The sequence below is a fragment of the Lygodium microphyllum genome, chromosome 22 (assembly GCF_053477565.2).
Source record: "Lygodium microphyllum isolate KBCC chromosome 22, Lygodium_microphyllum_v1.1.10, whole genome shotgun sequence".
Taxonomy (NCBI): domain Eukaryota; kingdom Viridiplantae; phylum Streptophyta; class Polypodiopsida; order Schizaeales; family Lygodiaceae; genus Lygodium; species Lygodium microphyllum.
The window spans coordinates 20,366,973-20,392,977 of record NC_141156.1 but is presented as its reverse complement, the minus strand read 5'-3'; the positions used below and the strand labels follow the sequence as shown (position 1 = coordinate 20,392,977).

Genomic DNA, 26,005 nt, shown 5'->3' with positions numbered 1-26,005 from the left:
AGAAAATATGTCATTTACTGTTGTTGCCCTATCTCAACAGCTTGTAGATGCAAAGAACTGAAGATCAATCATTTATTATTGCTGCCTTGTCTCAACAACCTGCAGATGCTGTCACTTGCTATTGATTGTGTTGGGATAAAGACCCGATTTTAACCCCCCATGTATAGTACATGCACATTGTACATGTGAATGCACCCTTTACATGCCCTAAGTATAAATACATTTAATTCTTTGTGTACCAACACATTGTTAGTACACTCTAACCAAATCATACTTTCACTCTGCTCACTCACTCTTCAGCTATCACACTCTCTCGCTCACTCCTACTCAACCTCCATCTCACTCAGTTGTGCTCCTCTTCTATCAACAATTGATATCAGAGATGTAGATTCTACACGTTTCCGGAAACCAAAACTACTGACAGCACAAGCAGCTCACGAATAGACTGTCATAGCCTGTGCAGCATAGGTCGTGCTGACTAAACGGCAGGCGAGAGTGGGCGCCATCGACAGCTGACCAGGCGAACAAATCAGGCGACTGGTGACGTGGTGACAAACTAGGTTGCAGAAGGCGACGGCATCCAGCGACCAGCAGGCGTGTGTGACCAGGAGGTGCCACGACGGGTCACGGGCACGCAATGTGACAAACCTGCAACAGGCGCCATGTCCAGCAACGAGCGGCAACCAACGCGAGCAGTCGGGCAGGCGGCATCACGCGACATGCTCACAAGTCAACAGACCCTGCACCCCCTGTCAGTTCCTTTGTTTTAAAAATCAATTTTTTTCTTTAATCTCTTTATTACCACTTGTCTTGGTTGGGGTTCACACGTCGGAGGCACAGATCTCAGATCTGTGAAGATTTGAGCCGAAAATTTGGGGCTTTTCCCAGAATTGACTCTGCTTATGCCTGTCAATGACTTTCGAGTCAGAAATTGCAGACATTGCGAGCGGTGACCCAAATTAATTTGGGGATTTTTCCAAATTAGTCAAAATTTTGCCCCTTTGAGAAAAATTTCTCAACATTGGATCCCAAAAATTTAGGGCTTTTCATGTATTGGCAGATTTTTGCTCAGGTGGGTCAGATTGGCTAACATTTATGCAATTTTGGACTTGAAATTTTGGGGATTTGTGCAGAACTAGGTAAATTTCTGCATTTTTGCCCGTTTGGTGGCTGGTTCATGTACAAACAGCAAAAATTTACTTCTAGTTGAGAAAGAATAGTAGTGTATTTTGCTGGTTCAGCTTGTGCTTTTGCAAATTAGTGCATTTACTCTTGTATTCGTGATAAAATGGCTGCAACTTCTTCTAGTTCAAACATCAAGAGTTTGATGGAGATCAAACGGTTTGATGGTCATGGCTTTGACCATTGGAAAGACCATATGCAAATTTTGTTTCTAAAGGATTGTGAGGATACTTTGCAGAAAGATAAACCCGCACCAATATCTGATGTAGATTGGGCAATAGAATAAAAAGGATGTGGCTTACATAAAGATGGGTGTCACTGATGACATTCTGACAGACATTAAGGGTTTAGATACAGGTTACGCAATATGGGAGAAGCTAAAAACTACTTATGAGATCACCACACCTGTTAATCAAGTGCATTTAATGCGCAAGTTGGTGAATATGCGACTGGATGAGCCAAAGCCTGCAGCTAAGCACTTGAGTGCACTTACAGGGATTCTAAATCAGCTCAAAGATGCAAAGTTGGACTTTGATGATAAGTTGAGGGCGATCTTTTTGATCATGATACTGCTTGACTCTTGGGAGACCTTGGTGGTTTCACTCAACAATAACCCCAATCTCTCATATGATGGGGTGAGAGGTTCTATCTTGAATGAAGAAATTAGATGTATGTCTAGTGAAGAAGGCAACAACTCAACTTACAATGTAAGAGGCAGAGCTGAAAAGAAAAATGCAAATACAAGACACAGAAACAAGAGCAAGAACAAAGGAAAGGATAAGAGTGACATTACTTGCTATCATTGTGATTGGAAGGGCCACAAGAAACCTCATTGCAAGTATTACAAGAAGGAACAAGAGAGAGAAGAATGCAAGAGATAAAAAGAAGAAAGAAGAAAAGACACATGCATCGGAGATAACCAAAGGCAAAGAAAAGGCCAATGTGGCCTCTAGTGTGGTCATAGTCCTAAGCTTTCAGATACAGAGGCTCATATATTAGGTGCAATAGATTATTATGCCCTTGTATGTCACATGCAGGATATGCAGATTACCAAGGCTGATATGATTGATGCACTTTTGCCAATTGATGATGGTGTCACTCAGACTTGGATTGTAGACTCTAGTGCCTCTTTCCATGTAACTCCTTGCTTGGAGTGTTTTGCTATGTTCAATGCAGGCGGTTATGGAAAGGTGTATCTTGGAAATAACCATGCTTGCAACATTGATGGGATTGGCACAGTACACTTGTCTTTAGACAATGGTCCCAAGGTTGCTGCTAAACCCTAATTTCTACTGCAAATTAGGGTTTATAGCAAAGAAATCTGAAATTTCTTAGCCTGTGATGATCTCAATGCTGCAATCTTTGGAGCAAGGCTGTAAAAAGGCTGGGAGATGAGAGAGAATGCTGAGGAGAGAGAAAAGTTAGACTTTCTTTACAAAGAACTAAAGAAAATCTGTCATTTACTGGTATTGCCTTGTCTCAACAGCTTGTAGATGCAAAGAACTGAAGATCAATCATTTATTGTTGCTGTGTTGTCTCAATAGATACTGTCATTGCAACAGATTGATCTTCTCCTGCCCCTAGTTGCCTCAGAAGGTTCTCCAATGGCTGCAAATCAAACCAACAACATCTCCTCCCTCTCTCTTGTAGGCTGAATACACTAAAAATGCCTCTCTCTAGCCTCTAAAGACGTTTTTCACTCTTGTATGGGCATTTTTAACAAGTGACAGCCTTCCCAAATGGTTTTTCTAGCATTATTCATAATTAAATATTAATTTTCAGTTTTTAAATACTGAAAATAATTTGACTGGACAATAATTAAATTGGCTAGGCAACTTCCCTTATGGGCAAATGAATGACCTAAGCCAACAACTGACACCACATACCACCAAGTACATGTGCGATATAACTTATAGCAACTTTTGCCTTTGACATCCCATGATTTTCTCGGGTCACGGGTGGCTCGTAAATTTACTCTAGCCCCAATTGCACCTCACATGTGCAACATTTACCTAACCATGTGATTAAAAATTAATCCACATGTTAAGTAATATTTCAAAAATACATGTCCTCATGACAGCCCTCCCCCTTAAAATCCTTGAAATCATCCACAATTGCACTGCCAAATGCATCAAAAGTAAAATAGTGGATTGGAATTTCCACAAGGCATCATAGTTGACACAACATTGTGCATTGTTGTTCAACCATTCCATATGCCCAACACATGCTGAAAATTACCAACCAATCATAACATATCATTGCCTTGACCGTGGCATCAATACCTATGTGTCCTGCATAAATAGGAGCATGACTTTCAATGATAACTCTAGGACTTAACTACTTTGTGACACGCAGCCGTCCATGCATCATCAGAAATCCATCTCTTAGCACAAAGTGTCCATGCCTTTGGCCATTGCAAAGCTGATCATAAACATTAGCAAAGTTCGAATCAGCAACATATTGCTCTTTCATGGCATCCAACTCAGTGTGATAAACCATGCTGACGGGTGAAATTTGTGGCTTACGTGACAATGCATCAGCCACAACATTCTTTTTACCATCCAGCTTATTCCAAGCTATCATGATGTCCACCTCAAAGGTACTTGTCAACCAATTCAATGCAAACATTTTCTTGAATTGTACCCACGTTGACGGTGCTCTACCTTGCATCAAAAGAGTGGACCACCACTATAATGCATTTCCTTTCAAAAAAGTGGCTGCCTTTCCAATCTTTGAGGACTCTGTGAAGTTCCCCCTCCTTGAATAGACTGCATCAAATTGTTGAATGAAAGTCAAAGCTTTCAGCCTATCTTGTGCACTGCTGAAGGACTAAAACTTCACTACTTTTCCACTCTCATCATAGTCTTTTGCTACCCCTTTGGGTGTCAAGTTGTCATACATTGGCTGCTACAAAAGGGGCGCATTTGCTGAATTTACATCAAAACAAATGCCAAACGAAGCATTTGCATGACCAACATTCATTCCTTGAGCCCCATAAGCATTCAGAGGTGCAGATGCAGTACCAAACATGCTACTTTGTGCCCCAAGTATCAAGCCAATGCTGCTATACATAGGGTTTTGCATATTTTCAGCCATACCCGAATATATTAGGCCTTGCACACCATGCATTGGTTGCTGCATACCATAGTGATTTGTGCCATACATTCCCGTATGCGGTTCTTGTCCAACCATAGCATGAAAAATCGTGCTTTCACCAAAATATCCTGGCTGCCCCATCATAGCATGCATGCCCAACTGTCCTAAATTCATTGAATTGGCACTTCCATGATGGCCTTGCATTTGCATTCCTTGCTCCATAAGTACCAACTATTTTATTTCATTAGCATCTTTGGGAGCTTCAAATGAAGGGTTTGGCATTATCTTCATTGTATCTTGCTTTCCCGAAGGTGTAGAAGAGATCTTCTTCTTTTTGCCTTTGTTGTCCTTCTTTGGAGCACTCAAAAATCAAGTAAATTGAGAATCCTTTGTCAATTCAGCAAAGAGATTTGTTGTTGTCCTCATCCAATTCTTGAATTGGTCATCAAATTCCTCTTCGCTTTGCTGGTCATCAGCCTCCTTATGCCCTGAAGGTCGTGCAACTTGCCCAACAGCAACATTTTCAGCTTGCTGTCCATGGTCTGAGCCTTGTCCAAGGTCAGGCATTGCATTTCCTTCATTCCCATGTGAATGTTCATACTGAGAAGCATCATCATTGCTCGAGTCCATCTCACTGTATAAAGACATATTGCTGTAATTTCTCAGCTAAGAGTAAAAATCAGCACTAGCACAAAGCTTTGGCTTGCAATCAAGTGCCTTGGGCCCACCAAATCAAGGGATTGAGTGGTATCCCAACAATGGATACCATGTAACTAGTCTTCCTCCTCAAATATGTTGGAAATAAAGGCCTTGTGCCTTTAAATGTGCTTGGGTGTGAACACATCCTTAGCACTTGTACTTACACATATATATCTATCTAAAAACCTAGAGGTACACTCTCGTCATTGTACCTAAAAACATGCACACTCTCTACTCTGCTCTCTCTCACACTCTCTGTCTCTCCGTGTACAACGAACACCTACTGTCTCTATCTTCGTGCCTAACCCGTCACTACAAACTGGTATCAGAGCTACGGTTAAGGAGTTCGTACTTCTTGGAGTTCAAGCAGGAGCTGACAAGTAGGCGTGTAGGTCGTGAGGTCGTTTTCTAACCTGGCAAGTAGGCAGGAGGCAGTCAATTGCACCAATTGATAGTCGATTGCAACACCTGACGAATGACAGGCGACTAGTTCTGAAGACATGTTGCAGGAGACCCCAGATAACACATTGCAGATGACTAGGACCAGACAAAATGACCAACAGGTGACGTTGCAAATCAGACGACGATCAGTCCACATGGGTCCAACGCATGACAGGGGCAGCAGTCGGTGCGTGACACGCCTAGTGCGTGGCGGGATGGTCGAACGGGATCAATGGACCCCGTCACATCTTTCAAACAAAAAAAAGGGAGAAAAATATTTACTTCAAAATCTTCTTTGAATTTGCCTCTCCTCCGAATGTTCGCGCATACAAGCACAGTGTGCAAATCTGTGCAGGTTTAGGCCCAGAAATTTGGGGCTTTTCCTGAAGGAGTGTTGTCTATGCAAAATTGAGGTATCTGTGTCAAAAATTGCATACATTGTGCGCATTTGAATTAGGGATTTCGCCAAAATTATTGAAATTTTGCTCATCTAAGTGAAATTTCTCAACATTGGACCCATAAAATTTGGGGCTTTTCCCGAACTTGGGGATTGTGATGCAGGACAAGCAAATTTGTCTCAAAAATTGTAAGAATTTGTGACATTTTGCCTCCGACATTTGGGGCTTTTCATGTACAAGCACAAATTGGGCTGAAATTTACCCAATTTCTCAACATTGATGCACATTGGACCCCGTGCAATTTGGGGCTTTTGCAGTTTGGGCAAAATCTATGCAACATTTAGTCATTTTATGTATATGCAAGTTGAATTCCACGCAATTTGGACATCAACACTTGGTAAATTTTGGGGGTTTTGCTGAAATTGCTCTATTTTGGCAAAATTGGCATGTTCTATGCATAATAGAGAAAATGCAGATGTTGGTTGATGCTTCGAGCACAAAAATTTTGGAGCTTTTGACCGTTCGTGTCAAATTTTATACCCGTGGGTACATGTACAACAGAAATTGCAGCTAAAATTTGGGATTTCTCATGTAATGTGATGTATATGCCCTTGGATCAGCTGTAATCAGTTGTGGAATGCTGTAGCACATGGTTTGGTGCTTCTGAAAATTTAATTACAGATCTGAAATCTATGCTTCTAAGTGGTCATTTATTGCTAGTTGGTACTTGTTTGTACCTTGGTCACTTAGATAATAGTTTAGGCCTGCATTTGCTGATTTTTTTGTCATATTTGGGCTGAAAATCATGGCTGGCAGCAGTGACAACAGTAATCTCGTGCACATAAAGAAGCTTGAAGGAGCACATAACTTTGCAGCTTGGCAAAAGCAATGCTACAATATCTTGTTGCAAAAGAAGCAGGCAAAGCCGATCAAGACACAAGGGGCAAAGCCCGAAGATATGGAATAGGAAGATTGGGATGAGTTAAATGAGCTTGCACGCTCAACCATCGAGCTATCGATTTCGGATGCCTTGCTGTTTAACATTGAAGGTTTGGATTCTGCATATGCTATATGGACTAGATTGGAAGAACTGTATGCACAAAAAAGTATTGTAAGCAAAGTGTATTGGCTGAAAAAGCCTATAGATTTGCGTATGAAAGAGGGTACAGCAATGTCTACTCACTTGACTGAGTTTAACTCTATTTTCAACCATCTGGTTGCCTTGAAGTTCATGATTGATGAAGAATTTGGGGCTACTTTCTTGCTTTGCACTCTACCAAAGAGTTGGGATACATTCAGGACTACTATGAGCAATTCTAATGTGATCCTTTTGTATGCTGATGTAGAGAGTGCTCTACTCATGGAAGAAATGAATCGGCAGAACAATACATCCAGTAAGTCTTCCGATGCTTTGCATACTAGGGGTAGATCACAGCAAAAGGGTAAATATGATAGCAAGGGACGCAGTAAATCACGTGGCAAAGATGTTGAATGCCATCATTGTGGCAAGAAGGGTCACTTTAAATGTGACTGCTACAAATGGAATAAAGAGAAAGGAAGGGGCAAGAAGACAGATGATAGCAAGGAAGAGAAGAAAGACAGTCAGCCTAAGAAGAGCAGTGTCAAAATTGAAGAGGTGAATGTAGTCACTCATGACAGTGATAGTGGGTATTCTTTACACTTTGGTGGACATGCTTTACTTGCAGATACAAATGATGGCATGCATACTTGGATTCTCGATTCAGGTGCTTCCTTTCATGTCACCCCTCATCGTGAGTGGTTCTTTGACTATACAGGGGGTCGACATGGTGTTGTCCATCTTGGAGACAACTATGCATGTGAGATTGCAGGTATTGGCAATGTGCAATTACAGTTTCAGCATGGCTCTGTCTTTACACTTCAGCATGTACGACATGTACCTCAGCTCAAGAAGAGCTTGATTAGCACAGGGCAGCTAGATGATGATGGTTTTCATACCACCTTTGGTGATGGAAAATAGTAGATCTGTAAGGGATCTAGGGTTATTGCCAGAGGTTGCAAGAGTGATACTTTGTATCCACTTCATGTATCTAGTGTGTGTAACCATGTTGTTGCCGTGACCGAGCAGCCAAGCATCTTTTTGTGGCAAGGCTGGTTGGGACACATGAGTCAAACAAGAATGAAAGTGCTTTCTCGTTTGGAGTACTTGCCTTGTCTTCGTTATGCTGATTTTGAGCATTGTGATAATTGTATTTATGGCAAACATGCAGAGATGTCTCATAAAAACTCTCTTTCTTTGAAATCTTCTCCTCTAGAGTTAGTACATTCAGATGTATGTCAAATGCCAGGATTATCTTTAGGGAAAAATAAATATTTTGTCACCTTTGTCGATGATGCTACACGAAAGGTATGGGTTTATCCTATTCGTAGCAAGGATGAAGTGCTTGACAAGTTCAAAAAATTCTTGGCATTGGTTGAAAATCAGACTAATAACACACTTAAGTATCTTCACTCTGACAATGGTGGGAAATATGTATCCAAGGCCTTTCAGGCATTTTGTGACAACAAAGGGATAAAGAGAGAGCTCACTGCCCCTCATAATCCACCCCAAAATGGAGTTGCAGAGCGTATGAATCGGACCATATAGGATAAGGTCTGTACGATGCTGTCTCATGTTGCATTACCCCATGGTTTTGGGCAGAGGCTGTTATGACAGCAATTCACTTGATTAATTGGTCACCAAACAAGTCTTTGGGGAGGGGATTTCCCCAAGAAGCGTGGTCGGGCAAGCCACCTTCATATGCTCACCTGAAAGTATTTGACTGCGAGGCTTTTGTGCACATTCATAAAGAAAAACGCAGCAAACTTGAGCCAAAGTCCTGTAAATGCATTTTCCTAGGATATGGTGATGAGGGTGAAATCGGGTATAGATTGTGGATTCCCGAGAAAAGGAAAGTAGTACGCAGCAATGATGTTATCTTCCGGGAAGATCGCATGTATAAACAGCCCGAAAAGACTGAGGAAGTCCGTAGGGTTGTATTCCAGGAAGAAATATCTTTTGGACAGCAAAATGTGCCCACTGTACAGCAACAAATACCTGCTGTAAATGAACCTATAAATGTAAAAAATGATGCTGGAAATGATCAGCCAACTATTGTCCATGATAATGAGCCACTACATGTGCAGGAGCAACCAGGACAGCAAGCTGTTAATGCTGATTTGCAGGCTGAAATGCCAAGACAACATGCTGAAAATGGAAATTTGCAAGAATAGCCAGCAAACAATGACCATTGGGTTAGGAGATTGTCTAGGGCTACTAAACAACCTGACAGATTTGTTCCTCGTGCAAACAATGTGGCTGATTATGTCATGTTGACAGACTGTGATGAACCGACTTGCTTCACGGAAGCAATGGACAGATTGGACAGCAAGAAATGATATAAAGCCATGTTGTTAGAGATGGAATCTCTTGAGAAAAATGGCACTTGGAACTTGGTGCAGTTGCCTAAAGAGTAGAAAACACTTCCATGCAAATGGGTTTACAAGATGAAGGTCACTTTTGGTTCCTCACCAAAGTACAAAGCAAGATTGGTTGCAACGGGGTACAAGCAGGAGCATGGAATTGACTTTGATGAGATTTTCTCTCCTATAGTCAAGATGACTACATTGAGAACCATTTTGGGCTTGGTTGCAGTTGAAGATATGGAACTCATACAAATGGATGTAAAGACTACACTTTTACATGGTGATCTGCATGAAGACATGTATATGCAGCAGCTTGAAGGATTTGTGGAAAAAGGGAAAGAAAAGATGGTATGTAAACTCAAAAGGAGTTTGTGTGGGCTGAAACAAGCACCAAGAGAATGGTATCATAAGTTCGATACATTTATGCAATCTCAAGGTTTTCATAGAAGTCAAGTGGATCACTGCTTGTACACCAAGAAGGCAAAAGATGGCAGCCTGATTATCTTGGTCTTGTATGTTGATGACATGCTAATTGCTGGCAGGGATACTCATGCCTTGAACTCACTGAAGCAAAGTCTTCATAGCAGCTTTGACATGAAGAATCTTGGTGATGCAAATCACATTCTTGACATGCGAATACTCAAAGATAGATCAAAAGGCTTACTCTATCTATCTCAGCAGGAGTATATCTCCAAGGTTTTGCAGCATTTCAATATGAAGGGGAGGAAAACAATAAGGGTTCCATTGCCTCCATATGTGAAACTCAGTGCAAAGGACAACCCTACATCTAATGATGAGAAGTTGAAATGGCCAAGATACTATATGCTTCAGCTGTTGGCAGTTTGATGTGTGCTATGGTTGCTACACGTCTTGACATTGCCTTTGCAGTGGGAGTGGTTAGCAGATACATGGCAACCCCTGGCAAGAAGCATTGGGATGCAGTGAAAGATATTATGAGATACCTCAAAGGCACAAAGGAGTTATACATCTGCTTTGGGAAGCAAAAGGCATCTGTTGGTTGGCTTTACGGATGCAGACTATGCTGGTCATGCGGATTGCAGAAAGTCCAATTTTGGGTATGTGTTTACTTTCACAGGAGTAGTCTCTTGGATCTCCAGGCTACAAAAGTGTATTACATTGTCTACTACAGAGGCAGAGTATGTGGCTGCCACTGAGGCATGCAAGGAGGCTTTATGGCTTTCACGTCTGGTGGGAGAGCTTGGCATCATAGAGTTACCTGTTCTCCATTGTGATAGTCAGAGTGCTATCATGCTAGCACGGAATCCTATCTTTCATGCAAAGATAAAGCACATACACGTGAAGTACCACTTCATTAGAGATGTACTTGACAGCAAGAGCATTGAGCTTGTCAATGAGCATATAGATGATAAACCTACAGACCTTCTCACGAAGGGTCTTCCAACAGAGCGGTTTGCTAATTGTCGACAGATGATGGGAGTTGGATAGATATATGTATTTCAGCTTTGTACATACCTAGACTTAGCTGATTCTTTTTTCTCCTCTTAAGGCACATTGCCTTTAGGTGGGAGGTTGTTGGGAATAAAGACCTCGTGCCTTTAAATGTGCTTGGGTGTGAAAACACCCTTAGCACTTGTACTTACACATATATATCTGTCTAAAAACCTAGAGGTACACTTTCGTCATTGTACCTGAAAACGTGCACACTCTCTGCTTTGCTCTCTCTCACACTCTGTCTCTCCGTGCGCAACGAACGCCTACTGTCTCTATCTTTGTGTCTGACCCATGACTACAGAATAGGGTGGTATATAACCTCATTTATTGTTGCTGCCTTGTCTCAACACCCTGTAGATATTGTCATTTGATGTTGATTGGTCTTCTCCTGCCCCTGGTTGCCTTAGAAGGTCCTCCAATGGCTGTAAATCAGACCAAGAGCATCTCCTCCCTCTCTCTTGTAGGTTGAATACACTAAAAATGCCTCTCCCCAGCCTCTAAAGACGTTTTTCAATCTTGCATGGGCATTTTTGACAAGTGGCAACCTTCCCAAATGGTTTTTCCAACATTATCCATAATTAAATATTAATTTTCAATCTTTAAATACTAAAAATTAATTTAATAATTATTTCGGTGCCTTGAAAAATAATCTGACTGGCCAATAATAAAATTGACTAAGCAACTTCCATTCCCGAGTGTCTTTGCATCATCTTTGACCATCAGATTGGCGTTAGGTACAATTAAACACCACTTTTCTAGTGTTACCGACTGACACTTATGGTCAAATGAATGATCTAGGCCAACAACTGGCACCAAATACCACCAAATACATGTGTGACACAACTTATAGCAACTTTTGCCTTTGACATCCTGTGATCTCCTGGAGTCCCAGGCTCGTAAATTTACTCTAACCCCAATTACACTCACATGTGTAACATTTACTTAACCATGTGATTAAAAATTAATTCGCATGTTAAGTGAGATTTCAAAAATACATGTCCTCATGACACCTACCCAACTGATTTTCTTCCAAAAGTGTAAATCGGCTCCTATCATGCCTCACAAATCAAGCTGTCGCGTCAATCCATATGGCTTGAGGTCAAAAAATAGCAGCAAAATTAATCCAAATACAAGCAAACCAGGTCATGGCTGTTGCCAAGGGAGAGAGAGGGCTCTAAATGCCAAGCTGCTGAGTTAACCTCATGAGCTGTTCAAATACCCCATGAGCTGCCACAAAACGCTAAGAGGCTGCTTGATATATCTGCTCACTAGGCCAAACCAAACTGAAATACAAAGGTCCAAACTTTCAAATTTTTAAAATCATACAGACATAACAGTATAAAATTTTGTTCTTAGGTTCTAAACTTAATTCTTCACCCTGCCCTTGTGCCACATGGCCCAGACTTTGTCCAATGCCTGTATCCTTCGATACTAGTGGCAAACAGTCACCATGCCCAGATCTATAGGTACCAAAATAGAGTATTTTCAAAACTCAAAATATGTTATGTTCTTTCACATTTCACATTCTGGTGAAACAAACATCCATCCATTTTGTGACAAGTTTGCCTTTCCTAGTGGCTTAGGACCTGTTCACACTACAAGACCCTTTAATTGTCCTAACTTTTAGGATGTCTTCACACCTAGTGACCAAATGGTCACTGATCAATGGCTAAGGTTGTGGGTGCCCATCCACCCTCAGTCCTACCTCCCCCAACACCCCCCCTCTCTCTCTCTCTCTCCACACTGGTTTGCTGAACCACAGTACGTTTAATATGAATTGGAAATTTTGAGACTCATTATGTGCTCCACTCCAGCATAAATATGAAAGACCGGGCATTAGACTGCCAGGTTGATAACCAAAGCATCAAAGAGACGCAGTAAGAAGCATGTCCACTTATCAATTTGCTTCAACATCAGACAATAGTAAATTGAAAGCTTTACTTACTGTTTCCTCAATTGGAACTGAAGTGTCAACACGGTGCTGGTAGTAAAGGTCAATGTAATCGACGTCCAGCCTCTTAAGGCTATCTTCACATGCTTTGCGCACATATTCACGGCTTCCTTTCACCACAAGCTCTCCATTCACAAAAACATTCCCAAACTTTGATGCAAGTTGAACTTTGTCACGAGGTAGATGCTTTAAAGCCTGTTATCCATGCTTTACAAAGTTTACAACTGGTTTACCAAAACAGTACATATATAACAAAGAGATGTAAGCATAAAAACAGTTGTGTGTAAACTAAGGAGACAGTGGAACCAGAAAAGAGGACCTTTCCAACCAAAATTTCATTGCTATAAGGCCCATACATATCGGCAGTATCAAAAAATGTGACTCCTTGTTCGAAGGCATGCTGAATGAGAGCTATGCCTGCCTCATCACTTGGAAGTGGTTGATAACCATGTGAAAGACCCATGCATCCGAAGCCAATAGCACAGACCTGAATAGAATCCACCCAAGAAAGTTTGTTCACAACACCTTTCACAAACATATTCCAATACAAACTAACTCCATTGCATTGCTCTTTGCCAAAACAGCATTTTACATTAAACCACCCCTAGCACCATATAAATGGAACAGAACAGCAATCATATGGGATGTTTAAAACTAACACCACCCAAAATCATAGAGAATAAACACTCCTAAAACCAGCTACAAGCATCAAACAACAAGATTGTAGTACTAGTAGTAAAATCTCTGTGAGAAAGTTGTATGTCTATAAGTGCTTCATTTAGGTATGTCATGTTAATCTAGTCATGTTCACCTGTACAAGTCATATTCAAGGGTCATGCACATGTTGCACAACAGGCAAGTAAGCAGTCTCTCTTCACAATTGAACTCTAATTGAAAACATATTTGCTTCCTCAAAACTTTTTTTTAAATGCTTAATAAGTACCAGTAGTTCTATACTTGAACAGCAAAAGTGTCTTTGGGCACTAAAATGTCCTGACAACCAGTGTGTCATCATGGAATTTAATTTTCCTTTGTCCTAGAACTACTTGAAATGACCTAATCAATCCATAATTCCCATAAGCATTTTCCAATGTTAAATCCATGAATATGTCTCTTATTCATGTCTTCTAAAACAGATCATTGTTTCTAAGTTTAATTCCCAACCTTGAATTACACCATTAGGTATCACATATTTAAAATAGATCATAGATGATAAAAATTGTCAATAGTTTTCTCTACTTAGGTTTTGATTTTTTTCAAACTTTAAAGCATACAATCATGTGATCGGGTCAGGGTTCCAACCCCTACAAAAGATCCCATAGGTTCTGTGAATCAAGGACATGTCTCATCAAGTTCGACCAAGCTATAAAGTTTGACCCATTAAAACGAGTCTTGTCATTAAATGCATGCTTGGCGGAAGAGGAGGTAGAACCATGAGGTGTCGGGAATGTGGCGTAAGATGGATGTGGAGGATAAGATGGTGGTGGTGGTGGTGGTGGTGGTGGTGGTGGTATCGTCTGATAAGGAGGACGGGAAAGAGGTGGATAGGCAGAAATAGGTTGAGAGTGACCAATGAGTACCAATTGATGCAGAGACACTAGAACATAAATGTTTCCATAAGGTGTCAGTGGAGGTGGAGGCACTGGGACACGTAAGCCTTGTCCAAATGTCAGCTATGACACAGCATAATAACCAAAGGGTCCACTAGGTAATGCCATGGAGGCAAACTGTGGCACCAACTGATCCACACTCGGGAGAGACTAGGGGGAATACCCAAGCTACAATGATCCCGAAAGTGTGTGAGGAAAGGTGAATACCACGCGGCTAAGGAAGAGATGAGGTCCTAACAGTTGTGCCTAAGTTTGAAGAACCCCTCAGTGTGGTGAATGAAAACACATGTAATCCTACATGAGATGCAACATGCGGTGCACTTAATGGAGGCTAAAAGGATGTGGCAACGGAACAAGAGGGTGGGATGGAAGGGAGATTAAATGGATTCGTGATAGGTGTAGGCGTAGGAAATAATGTGGGTCCCTTTTGTCCATTAAATGCATTAAATTGAAATGATGATGATGAAGATACACCTACTTCATTTTAACCTTTGAAAACAAATTTGTTTAAAGAAAAAGAAGGGAAAGGAGTACTCACAGTTTCTTGTTTCAACTGCTTACCTCGGCTTGAGTTGATAAAGAAATATCTATCTTCCTCATTACTCATAAACCAGAAGTTGTTTTGCATATATCCTTCATCATGAAAATCATCCATACCAATAGGAGAAGGGGAATCATCATTAACAGAATCTGAAATGGTAGACATACTTGGCACCGGAGAGAATAAGTATGAAGGCAATGGAGTGTACTCTATACTAGTTTCCACTTGCAAATGGCCAGTCCTAAGTGGAGATTCCGCCCTTCCTGCATGGTAAGTAGATCGATGCACCAAATCTAAAGGGTAAAATTCAAACTTACCTTCTATTTGTTGCTGGGCTCTATGCATCAAAATGAGATCGTACTCAACTACAGTGATCTCGTAAGGTCATGGAACTTCATGGTAGTCCACCGGCCATGTCAGGAGCTTGTGAAGCAAGCTATGGGGTCCGCTCCGACTCGTTCCTCGATGGATTTAGCTCGAATATGAGAAGTGGTGCGAAAGTAGTGTTTGAAGTCACCCCTTCTATTGTTCCTGCTTCTTATGTAGAGCTTTCAAATCAAGACCTAGGTTTCTCTCAAAGAACTCGACTCTAATACCATGTGAAGAAATACCCTAACACAGAAACACAAATAACATTGTACAACAAAGCACAGACTGATAGAAGAACACTTTTAGAGTTAGGGTAGCTCAGAGACAATGAACACAGAGAATGAATGAAGTGATATGACTACTGAATATACAATGCTCATGCAGCAAACATACTAGGGAGTGAATGAATACTGAACCTAGAACTCGTGTCTCAAGGATCAAGGCAAGGGTAATGAGCTGGAGAGTGTGTCGTACTCCGAATGGATCCTAAATTATAGCAAGGCAACCTCCAAGTGTCGAACAACAGTAAACACAACCTATGTATGGCTAGACTTGATGTAGACGGCAGTCTAGAGAGAGTGTGTGCTGAAAATGCAAGTTGAGGAGAGAGAAAAAGTGCAAACACACACTGAGGAGAGAAAAAATATGCAAACGCAGCAAGGAGAGAGAAAACAGTAGCGACAACTGAGAGGAGAGAGAAAAACTTACAAGGCAGCAACTAGGGCCTGCAAACGCAGCTGTCTGCTGACATGGCAAGCTGTACGACAGCTGGATGGGCATCAACAAAATAATGATGGAGAGGTGAAAACACGCGCCAAATGAGTAAAGACTGCAATGGACAGCTTGGACTGCAATGTCCTCTGCGAACGGGGTGTAGGCAGCAAGTTGAAAACACTTGAAACCTACAAAAACGAGATTAAGGCTGAATGGAGGGCAACATATCTATTTATAAAAAGTTTGGGCTCTCCCAGGTGGGTTTGTGCTTATTGGAATACAAACACTCTCTAGGAACGCATTTCTTTTAAATAAACAAGGTTTCTTCCTTGATTAAGCATGTTTTGGGACTGTTTAAATGAAGCTAATGCATTTTTAGCTCAACACTACATGTCTATATATTTATAGAAAGTTTAGGGCACCCGAATTAGGGTTTTGCATGTGGGACACAGTAACTCTCTAGAATCCCATTTCTTTTTAAAATAAAAGGTTTTCTTCATTAATTATGTGTGTTTAGGGGTTGTTTAAGTCAAGCTAATGCATTTTTAGCTCAACACTAGTCATCATGAGATGTATGCAAATGAGTACAGTTGTTACCGCAGCTCTAAGATTATATATTTGCACCACTTTGGGATTAGTTCATGATCAATTTGGCATGAACTTTTTTTCAGTTTTGAGATCAATTTCAGCTGGATCTCTATGTGCTTCGTCCGGGCATGAAAAACAGGGTTCCTTGCCAAGGCAATGCAACTTTCATTGTCACATCGCAGCAAAGTAGGACGAGTCTGGGGGCACCCAAGCTCCTCCAATAATCTCCGAAGCCACACAGCCTGGCATGTGGTGGAAGACGCGGCCCGATACTCCGCCTCAGTAGACGAAAGAGCTACCATGGGCTGCTTCTTGCTACTCCAGGAAATAACACCTGCACCCAAGGTAAAACAGTAACCTGTAGTAGACCACCTGTGGTCCACATCACCGGCCCAATCCGAGTCGCTCCAACCTGCAAGTACAAGATCTAAACCATCTGTCCCTGCAGGGTAATGAATCCCTAAATCAGACGTCCCCCTTAAATACCGAAGTATCCTCTGAGCAGCCTGCCAATGCACCATCTTAGGTTCACTCATGAACCTTGCCAAGAGCCCAACAGCAAAACATAGATCAACCCTCGTGTTGAGAAGCCAAATCAAGGACCCAATCAACTGACGATAGCGGGACGCATCCGCCAAAGGAGAGGCTGAATGGGAAGTGGCCTTCCAGTTCGGATCCATAGGAGTAGATAGGGCCCGACAATCCTCCATCTCAAAAGACACCAAGAGCTCCTCTACATATCTCTGTTGAGAGAGAAAGATCCCCCTCTGAGACTGATAAATCTCATGGCCCAAAAAGAAATGGAGTAGACCCAAGTCAATCATCTCGAACGTCCGATGTAAAGCTGACTTCGTCTCCTGGACCCGCTGTGCATCATCACCTGTGACAATCAAATCATCAACATATAAGACAAACAGCACACAACCATCCTTGGAAGTGTGTACATACAGCTGCGGATCGGCCTTGGACCGCCAATATCCCAACTGAGATTGGAGGAACGAATCAATCTTCTTGTTCCACGCACGCGGAGCCTGCTTGAGGCCATACAAGGCCTTCTTCAACCTGTAGACTTTCCCATCTGAAGATCCAAAGCCAGGAGGCTGCTCAACATAGATCTCCTCCTTCAAATCACCATTGAGAAAGGCCGACTTCACATCCAACTGATAAACAGGCCATCTCCTATGGCTAGCCAAAGCAAGAACCGCTCTAATGGTCGCCATACGAGCTGTGGGGGCAAAAGTATCATGACAGTCAATACCTGGGCGCTGTGCAAAACCTTTAGCAACAAGGCGAGCCTTGTGCTTATCCAAAGAACCGTCGCTAAGGTATTTGGTCTTGAAGACCCACTTGACTCCAATCACCTTCTTCTTCGGGGGGTGGGGCACGAGTGACCAAGTGCCATTCCTCTCAATAGCCTCCAACTCGGCTTCCATAGCTTTCTTCCATGGTGCGGACTGTAAAGCCTCCTTCACGGAGGTGGGCTCTCGATCCTGCATAACACGGGTCATCAAACAATAGTTGGAGCAAACAAGCTCCGAAGAATGTGCCTGGTGCCGTCGTGACCGCCACGGACCATCCTGTGGTCCCCACTCCTCAGGAACCCCCTCGATCCCTGAATCACGGAGTGTGTCACGGGCCCAGCGAGGAGGAGGCCGAACCTCCCCTCGTCTCTCTCCATCAGCAGAAGACTCTGGAATATCCACCGGTGGTAACTCGTCAGAAGTGTCCGGTGGAACCGTAGACTCTGTGTCACAAACAGAATCATAATCAAAAGGCACGAGCTCCAGTGGAACTGTAGAAGGAGCCCAACTCTCCCCTAGATCTCCAAGAACGGGATGCTCCTCACCCGTTGAAGTAGCCGGAACCTCCACAAACCGCACATCACGGCTAGTATACACATCCCGCTTGACGGGATCATACAGTCGGTAGCCTTGGGACTGGGAGCTGTAGCCAACAAATACCTGTTTTCGGGAAGCTGCTTCAAATTTATCACGGTGAGCCTTGGGAATGTGAACATAGGCATCACACCCAAAGACCCGAAAGTAAGAAACATCTGGCTTTGTCCCAAAATAAGCCTCAAATGGGGTCATCCCTTCCACGACCGAAGTAGGGGATCGATTAAGGATGTGGACTGCAGTAGCCACAGCCTCGGCCCACAGAACCTGAGGGGTCTGTCGGTGCTCCATCATGGTGCGCGCCATCTCGATCACACTGCGGTTCTTCCGTTCAAGAATACCATTTTCTTGAGAAGTGTTGGTATTGGCAAACTCCTGGTGAATTCCTCTATCTGCACAAAACCGAGTAAACTCATTAGAAACAAATTCACCTCCCTTGTCGGATCGCAAGGTCTTCAACTTCCGGCCTGATCGGTTCTCCTCAAAGAGAAGTCAATCCTTGAAGTGCGAGAAAGCTTCTGACTTTAATGCCAAAAAATAGGCCCATGTCATCCTGCTGTAGTCATCCACGATCAGCATGAAGTCACACAAGGACTCATTCCTCATAGGGCCACATAGATCCGTAGATACTAGCTCCATCGGTGAAGTAGACCGCCGCGAAGCTGTGTGGGGAATGGCATCTCTATGCTGCTTCCCCCGAATGCAGGAGACACATGGCTGCTGGCTCACCACTATATCCGGCAACCCTCGAACAAGCTGTCCACGTGACGCCCTCCGAAGATAGTCATAGTTCAGGTGACCAAACCAAGCATGCCATAACTCGGACTGTGACTGAGAGGTAAGAAGAAGAGTAGAGAGGGCGGTGGAAGACTTCAGTTTATAAATGCCGTTCTCCTCATATCCACATGAGAGAACCTTCCTCGATCCACGATCAAGGACTCGCACCGTAGTACTGTCAAACTCCACCAAAAGACCAAGGGAGCAAAGCTTATGAACTGAAAGAAGATGGTACCCTAATCCTCGTATATGCAAAACCTCTGAGGTATGGGTACCACCTCGACCATCGGGAATAAGCTGCATCTTACCCCGACCTGCAATAGAAACTGAAGAGCTGTCTCCAATGAGAATCTGCCCACGCGAGGGTCGCAACTGGGCAACACCATCTGATGAAGGAATCCTGTGCCGTGAGGCACCACTATCAACAATCCACTCTCGAGCCTGGGGAGCCGTCATTGCAGCATCAGAAGCATTCGGTGAAGCCTCCTCAATGACAGCTAGATGAAGAAATGCAGCTGATGAGGGTGCAGCCACCGCTCCAGAATCCTTGGTGTTCTTCTTCTTGGTGTCTTTCGTGTCTTTGTCAGGGCAATCCTTCTTCCAATGGCCAGTCTTTCCACAAATATGGCATGTGGAGTCTTTGTCCTTGTCCTTCTCCTTGTCCTTCTTGGACTTGTTATCCCCCTTCTTCTTCTTTTGGTCCTTCCCCTTCTTCTGAGAGGCTTGACCTATCAGCGCCTCCGACTTGGAAGCATTCTGTCCCTTTAACTGTTCCTCTTGGTCCAAGACCATAGGAACCAACTCTTCCCAACGAAGAGTAGACTCTCGCCCTGAAGCAATAAGGGCAGAGTAAAATGTACCGAATCGTGGCGGCAACTGGGACAATAGTGTGATCGCCATGTCTTCGGAGGAAATCGGCTTCCCTGCATTCTGAACCTGCATCTGAAGCTGCCTTAGCTTATTAATGTGTTCCCGCAGCGAAGAAGACTTATTTACGGACAAGGTCCGCATCTGTACCTCCAAAGAAACCCGCTTCATTAGGGTCATCCGATTGTACATCTGATCAAGCTCCAGCCATATCTCCCGAGCCACCGTCAAGTGCTCGATGTGAGCGATCACGGCTGTAGTGCATGATAGAAAGAGAAAGGATCAAATCCTGGCATTCAGTTTGTCCCAATGAGACTGGGCCTTGGCCAACTCCGCACGAGCATCGAAAGAGAGTTTAGACTCATCTCTTACCGAGGGCCGGTCAATCTCCTCCTGTACCAGCTCCGCCAGATCATAGGACTCAAGGATGGCCAACATCATGACGCGCCAAATGCGGTAGTTGTCGCCGTCGAGCTTCTGATCTGAAGGAAGAGCCGATACGACAGGCACCTTCCGGTCCATAATCGCCTGGAACTCCAAGTCAATCTCTGTAGACATCTTCACTTGCAATGCCTTCACAAACGCAAAAGCAGCCCCCTCTGACTAGGAAAACTCGGCCTGCTAAGGCTCTTCCACGTCCTGAACCTTCTTCACCCGCCGAAGGCGATGAAAAAGCAAAACTTGCACTTGTAGGCTGAAAACTCAAACTTCCTCCGCGTCAAACAGCAGTAAACAGCAGCAAATCCACCACCTGTACTCCTTTCCTGTGCGCCCACACTCGTTTCAGCCTTGTTCCAAGGCGCAGCCCTCCTGTCTGCCCTTAAACGCAAAAAACGCAAATTTGTGTCGCGATGGAAACTTCTCTTCAGGTTGATTCTGCGCTCAGTCAGCCCTCAAACACTGCTCTGATACCATGTCAGAGTGCAGCGGTGCGGAAGCGTAGGACTGAGAGAGAGAGAACGCAGAGAGAGAAGAGAGAGAGACAGTGGACGATGAAGATCTGTTGTATAAAGAATGCTGAATACAAAGATATGCAGATATATACACGGGCGCAATGCGCTGGACTGCATGTCTCCACCTCGACGATGCAACCTGCTGTTCACCTCGAAGTCCGCTGCAGTCTGCACTGTCTGCTGTCTGAAATCTGCGAACAGAGACGGAATCTACGCGTGTCACCGGTCTGTAATCTGCGAGCAGAGAAGTGTGCCAGAATGCTGAAGAAGTCGGGTATAAATAGCCGAAAACGGGACAGGAAACAGGGCGCCAGAAATGCCCAGTCGGCTGCATTAAATGCAGCCGACTGCCTGCTGCAGGTCGGACTGCCACGTGGCAGTCCGACTGCACCAGGCCACCTGCCCTGCTGCCCTGATCTGATCGCTAACATTATTATAAGAATGCGGGGGACATGAATTCATTATTATAAGAATGCGGGGGACATGAATTCAAAAACTTGGGGGTGTTGACTCCACATGCACTTCTCGCTCCAGCATTGGCAAAAGGCAAAGATTTGAGGCTCATGCAGTACTAGAGAGGCAATCCTCTCTCTCTCGAGCTCCCGCTCATATGCTTGGATTAGTTGCCTTTCTTAGAGAAAGGCAACGACAAGCAGGCATTGAGATTGCATGCAGGCCTCCACCATTAGTGGTGTAGACTCCACACATACACTTCCCGCTCCAACATTGGCAAAAGGTAAAGATTTGAGGCTCATGCAATACTGGAGAGACAATCCTCTCTCTCTCTCTCACTCCAGCTCATATGCTTGGATCACTTGCCTTTCTTAGAGAAAGGCAACAACAAGCAGGCATTGAGATTGCATGCACAGTGATCAAGTGCAATCTGTATTCAATGTCCTAAAGCATAAGCATTGGAGAAAGATGGTGAGAACCATCACCAATGTGGGCCCATGTGAAGGATAGAGCCGTCTTACATACAATGACATGAAAACGAAGAAGATTGATAAAGAGGAGAGGATTGATAAAGCCCTTGATCTATTCAGGCCACATGGACAAAATACGGTTGCTCCATTCTCATCGACGGATGGAGAAACTATAGGAAACAAGGCATCATCAACATACTCATTTCATGTCCACTCGGCACATATTTTTTGCGGATTGTAGACACTGGCAAGAGAGGAAGAAAAACGATTGGCACATTCATATACCGCCACATTCGGCAAGCTATCATTGAGGTATACATTGTCTTTTAAAATTATAAAGTTGTTGCTTTCATTATTATAATTTTGAATTCATGTCCCCCCCAAGTTTTTCTTATCAAAATTTTGAATTTGTGCCACGTATGATGTGGCTGTAGATGGGCCCATCAAATGTGGTGCAAGTTGTTACCGACAATGCATCCAATTGTTGGCGTATGGGCCCTTTGCTTGAGGCCAAGTTTCTTTCAATAGTGTGGACTCCATGTGCAAGTCATTGTTTGGATTTACTCGTGGAGGATATCGGGAAGCTCAAATCAATGAAGAGGGTGGTGCATAAGGCTACATCAGTTGTCACCTTCTTCGCAATGAAGGTAAAGATACTTGCGATATATCGCGAGCATAGCACACTTGAGTTGAAGAAGCCTTCTTCAACTTGCTTTACTTATATGTGGTTGCTATTGGAGCGCCTTTATGAGGTGTAATCCACCCTATGCTAGACGGTGATGTCCACTCCATGGAATGAGTGGGATGAGCATGAGACAGAGTAAGCGAAATCCATGTAGCACTTCTACCTTAATGAGCAATTCTGGCAAAGAGTCCATGGGATCGTGATTTCCCTGACTCCCTTTTAAAGGGTGTTACGTATGAGTGATTGTGAGGGGTCCACCATGGGGCTTCTCATTCACTTCTTTAGAGTAGCATCGGTGGAGGCACGGGCTTGCATGCTGATCACGAAGTCACAACGTGCACACATCATTGACATAGCAAAGAAGAGATGGGCATGGATGCATAAGCCTATCCATGGATTTGCAGCACTATTACATCCGGTCTACAAGTCTCCAACTATCATGGATGATAGAGAGTTGGGTTCTGACCAACTTGCATATCTCACTCATGTGGTCCCCCAGGATGACCTCAGCACAGTTCTAGAGAAGCTTGGATGCTATGTGGATCAAAGAGGGCATGTGGCTTTTACTTCTCCCACTTCTTGGAGAAGTGAGTCACTTGTGAAGCCTCTCTTTTGATGGCAAAATTTTTGATATGCATTGTAGACTCTTCAACCCTTGGCCATGAGAGTCCTTGCTCACGATGGCTCTTCGGGTGCATGTGAAAGAAATTGAAGTACCTATTCTCTCATTCACACGAAGATTTGCAATTGGCTTAGCACACGACAGTTAGAGCAACTAGTCTATTGCCGCACTTGTTAGAGGTAGAGTCATCCCCTGGACAAGCTGTCTGAGGGTTTCTGCACAGTTAGGGTTTGGTACAGCATGTTTTCCCGACCAGGCAGAGGACACATCAGCAGCAGGCTGTACAGTGCCACATCAGCAGGGTGCCACATCAGCAGCTGCAGTCAGACAATGCAGGCTGCAGTCGGACTGGTTTATCATTATTTTATTCAGTTGGCTGCATTTACTGCAGCCGGCCTGGTGCAATCATTCTTTATTTTCTGACTATAAATAGCTAGTTGGTGGCACACTCAGTTAGTCATTCAGGTTCTGATCTTGAGATCTGTTGGCTGAGACAGACTCTGCTCGGGCTGACGGAGATCGAGGTCTTCAAGACAGAGACACATGCAGAAATTTCCTCTGCCCTCGTATATATTTCTGCACTCTTATACAGCATACTACACTGCAGATTTTCTGCATTCACACTGTCTCTTTTTTTTCGTAAATGTCTCCTCTCTCTCTCTCTTTTTTTTTTCGTAAAAGGTAATTGTATTAATTACAAAAAAAATACAAGATTACTTGATTACAAGATACATGACGACAATGCAAGTCATCATGCGACGAGGTGCTAAGTACTACAAGTTACAATTTCATGGCAAGGATGCGGAGGAAATTGCCATATGCCAAGGACGGAAGTCCTCCGTAGAGAGCAAATCAGAACGATGGAGAAGAGCTAACTGCCAATACAAGAGGCCCTTAAGCCTCACAATATATCGCTGAACATTATGGGCTGAGTCAAACAGAAAAGCATTCCGAATGGTCCAGTTATGCCAACAGCCCCAGTATCGAAGAAAGTGATACATGAGCTTCATATGTGGCTGTGCGGGAGAAGGGTATTTGGGCTGGCCCAAAACCCAATCAAAGGGGCGCAGTGTGATACCAACCACCCCTCGCCAAACGGCCGACAAAAATAACCAGACCTTCTTAGCGACGGGGCAGGAAATAAATCGGTGGCGAGCGGTTTCCATAGTAGTGGTGCAAAAGAAACAGGTGCCATTGGAGATTCGTCGCTTGGAAAGAGCCGAAGCAAGCGGAAGACCCCCAATGATCACTCTCCAAAGAAAGACTTTATATTTAAAGGGTGTCTTGTTGACCCAGCCCTCCATCACAGTGACCCTCCACCAGGAGCGGGATTTACGCAATCCCCATAAAGCATTCGCTTTAGTAACCAGCCATTGATTATCTTTAATCAGGAGATGATACACTTGATTAGCAGAAGCTTTGCTCAAAGGCAGCCGGCCTTGTAGGTCCCAATCCTGCCAGGGATGATCCAAAGCAAGAGCAGGAAAGGGTTGTCTGTTCTGGAGCACCGTCACGAGCTGATCCCATAAAGGCCTATATCCACGAGGGATCCGGAAAATCCTCCTAGCAGTACGAAAGGAGATAAGCACATTGCGACTGGCAAGGGTGGCATTCGCAACTGAAGACAAGCCCAACCGTGCCATCCGGTTGAATTGTGGTCTAAGCTCATGTTTACCTTCCCACGAAAGTAGACGTGAGACTGCCAGTAATTCCAATTGAAAAGAGTTAGTAGCCAGGCGATCCTCCGTTGGGTGCCACTGAGCCTTTCGAAGGACGTGTTTCCAGGAACACACCAAATGAGTAAGCAGCGATGAAGAAGAACTGGAAAACCGCGAATCCGCATTAAGAACGTGCCACCAAGAACTCTGGAGTCGGGTATTGCCATGCCGAAGCCCATGACCCTCAAGGAAAGAACGGGCGATAGCGACCCACGGATGATGATCATCCGAGCACATGGCGCGGAAAAGGGACCAACGAAGTGCCTGCATGTGAGTTTGGGCATCTAAAATAGCTCCACCACCCATGCTTTTGGGGGTGCACGCATGCGACCACGAGATCCAGGAAATACCTGCCTTCAATGAGTCCTTCCAGAGCATGAAGCGAATAGACTGAGTGAGAGCATTCAGGGTCGTAGGAGTCCAGGGCAACAATGGCAAGAAATATGTGATCATTGGCAACATAATTATCTGGGCTACTTTGAGGCGGACATGAAAAGGCCAGGCCTGAGACTTCCAGTACATAAACTTGGCCATCATCTTCTGAGAAATCCACTGCAGAAACTGCTTTGGGGGAACATCAACCCCCAATGGGTATCCAAGATGCCTGACAATGGAACCTCGAGGAACAACCAGACCTTGCCAGTCCAAGGACTGCAAGTCCGACTCCGTGCAGCTTAGAATGGCTGATTTGAGCGGATTGATACGAAGGCCTGACGCCTGGCCAAAGAGACCCCAAATATCCAATGCTTTTTGAAGGTTATCCTTGTTCGCACGCAAAATCATAAAAGTATCATCCGCCAGGGATTGGCTAATGAAATGTTGCCCTGTAGGAAGCGACAGTCCGGCCAACTGGGAAGAGGCGGCCATATGTGATAACATGGAAAGAACTGGATGTGTCGCAAGGGCAAAGAATAAAGGGCTCAAAGGGCACCCCTGTCTGACCGAACGGGCAAGGACAAATGGCTCAGTAACACCTCTGTTCAGCATGACTCGCGAAGACGCCGCAGCACTAATGGTGTAGATCAGACGAGACATCCGAGCACCAAAGCCCATAGCAGA

General features: G+C 43.9%; 1 protein-coding gene across 2 annotated transcripts in view; it reads right to left on the bottom strand.

The window, feature by feature from the left end:
- Positions 1 to 26,005, bottom strand: part of LOC148016944 (putative aldo-keto reductase 1) — a 120,285-nt gene that overhangs the window by 79,290 nt on the left and 14,990 nt on the right. For both annotated transcript variants that reach the window (XM_087663220.1, XM_087663219.1), the window contains exons 3-4: positions 13,004 to 13,171; positions 12,679 to 12,879 (exon numbers count right to left, since the gene is read on the bottom strand). In XM_087663220.1, coding sequence (XP_087519346.1) covers positions 12,679 to 12,879; positions 13,004 to 13,171 — 369 coding nt within the window. The remainder of the gene's footprint in view (positions 1 to 12,678; positions 12,880 to 13,003; positions 13,172 to 26,005) is intronic.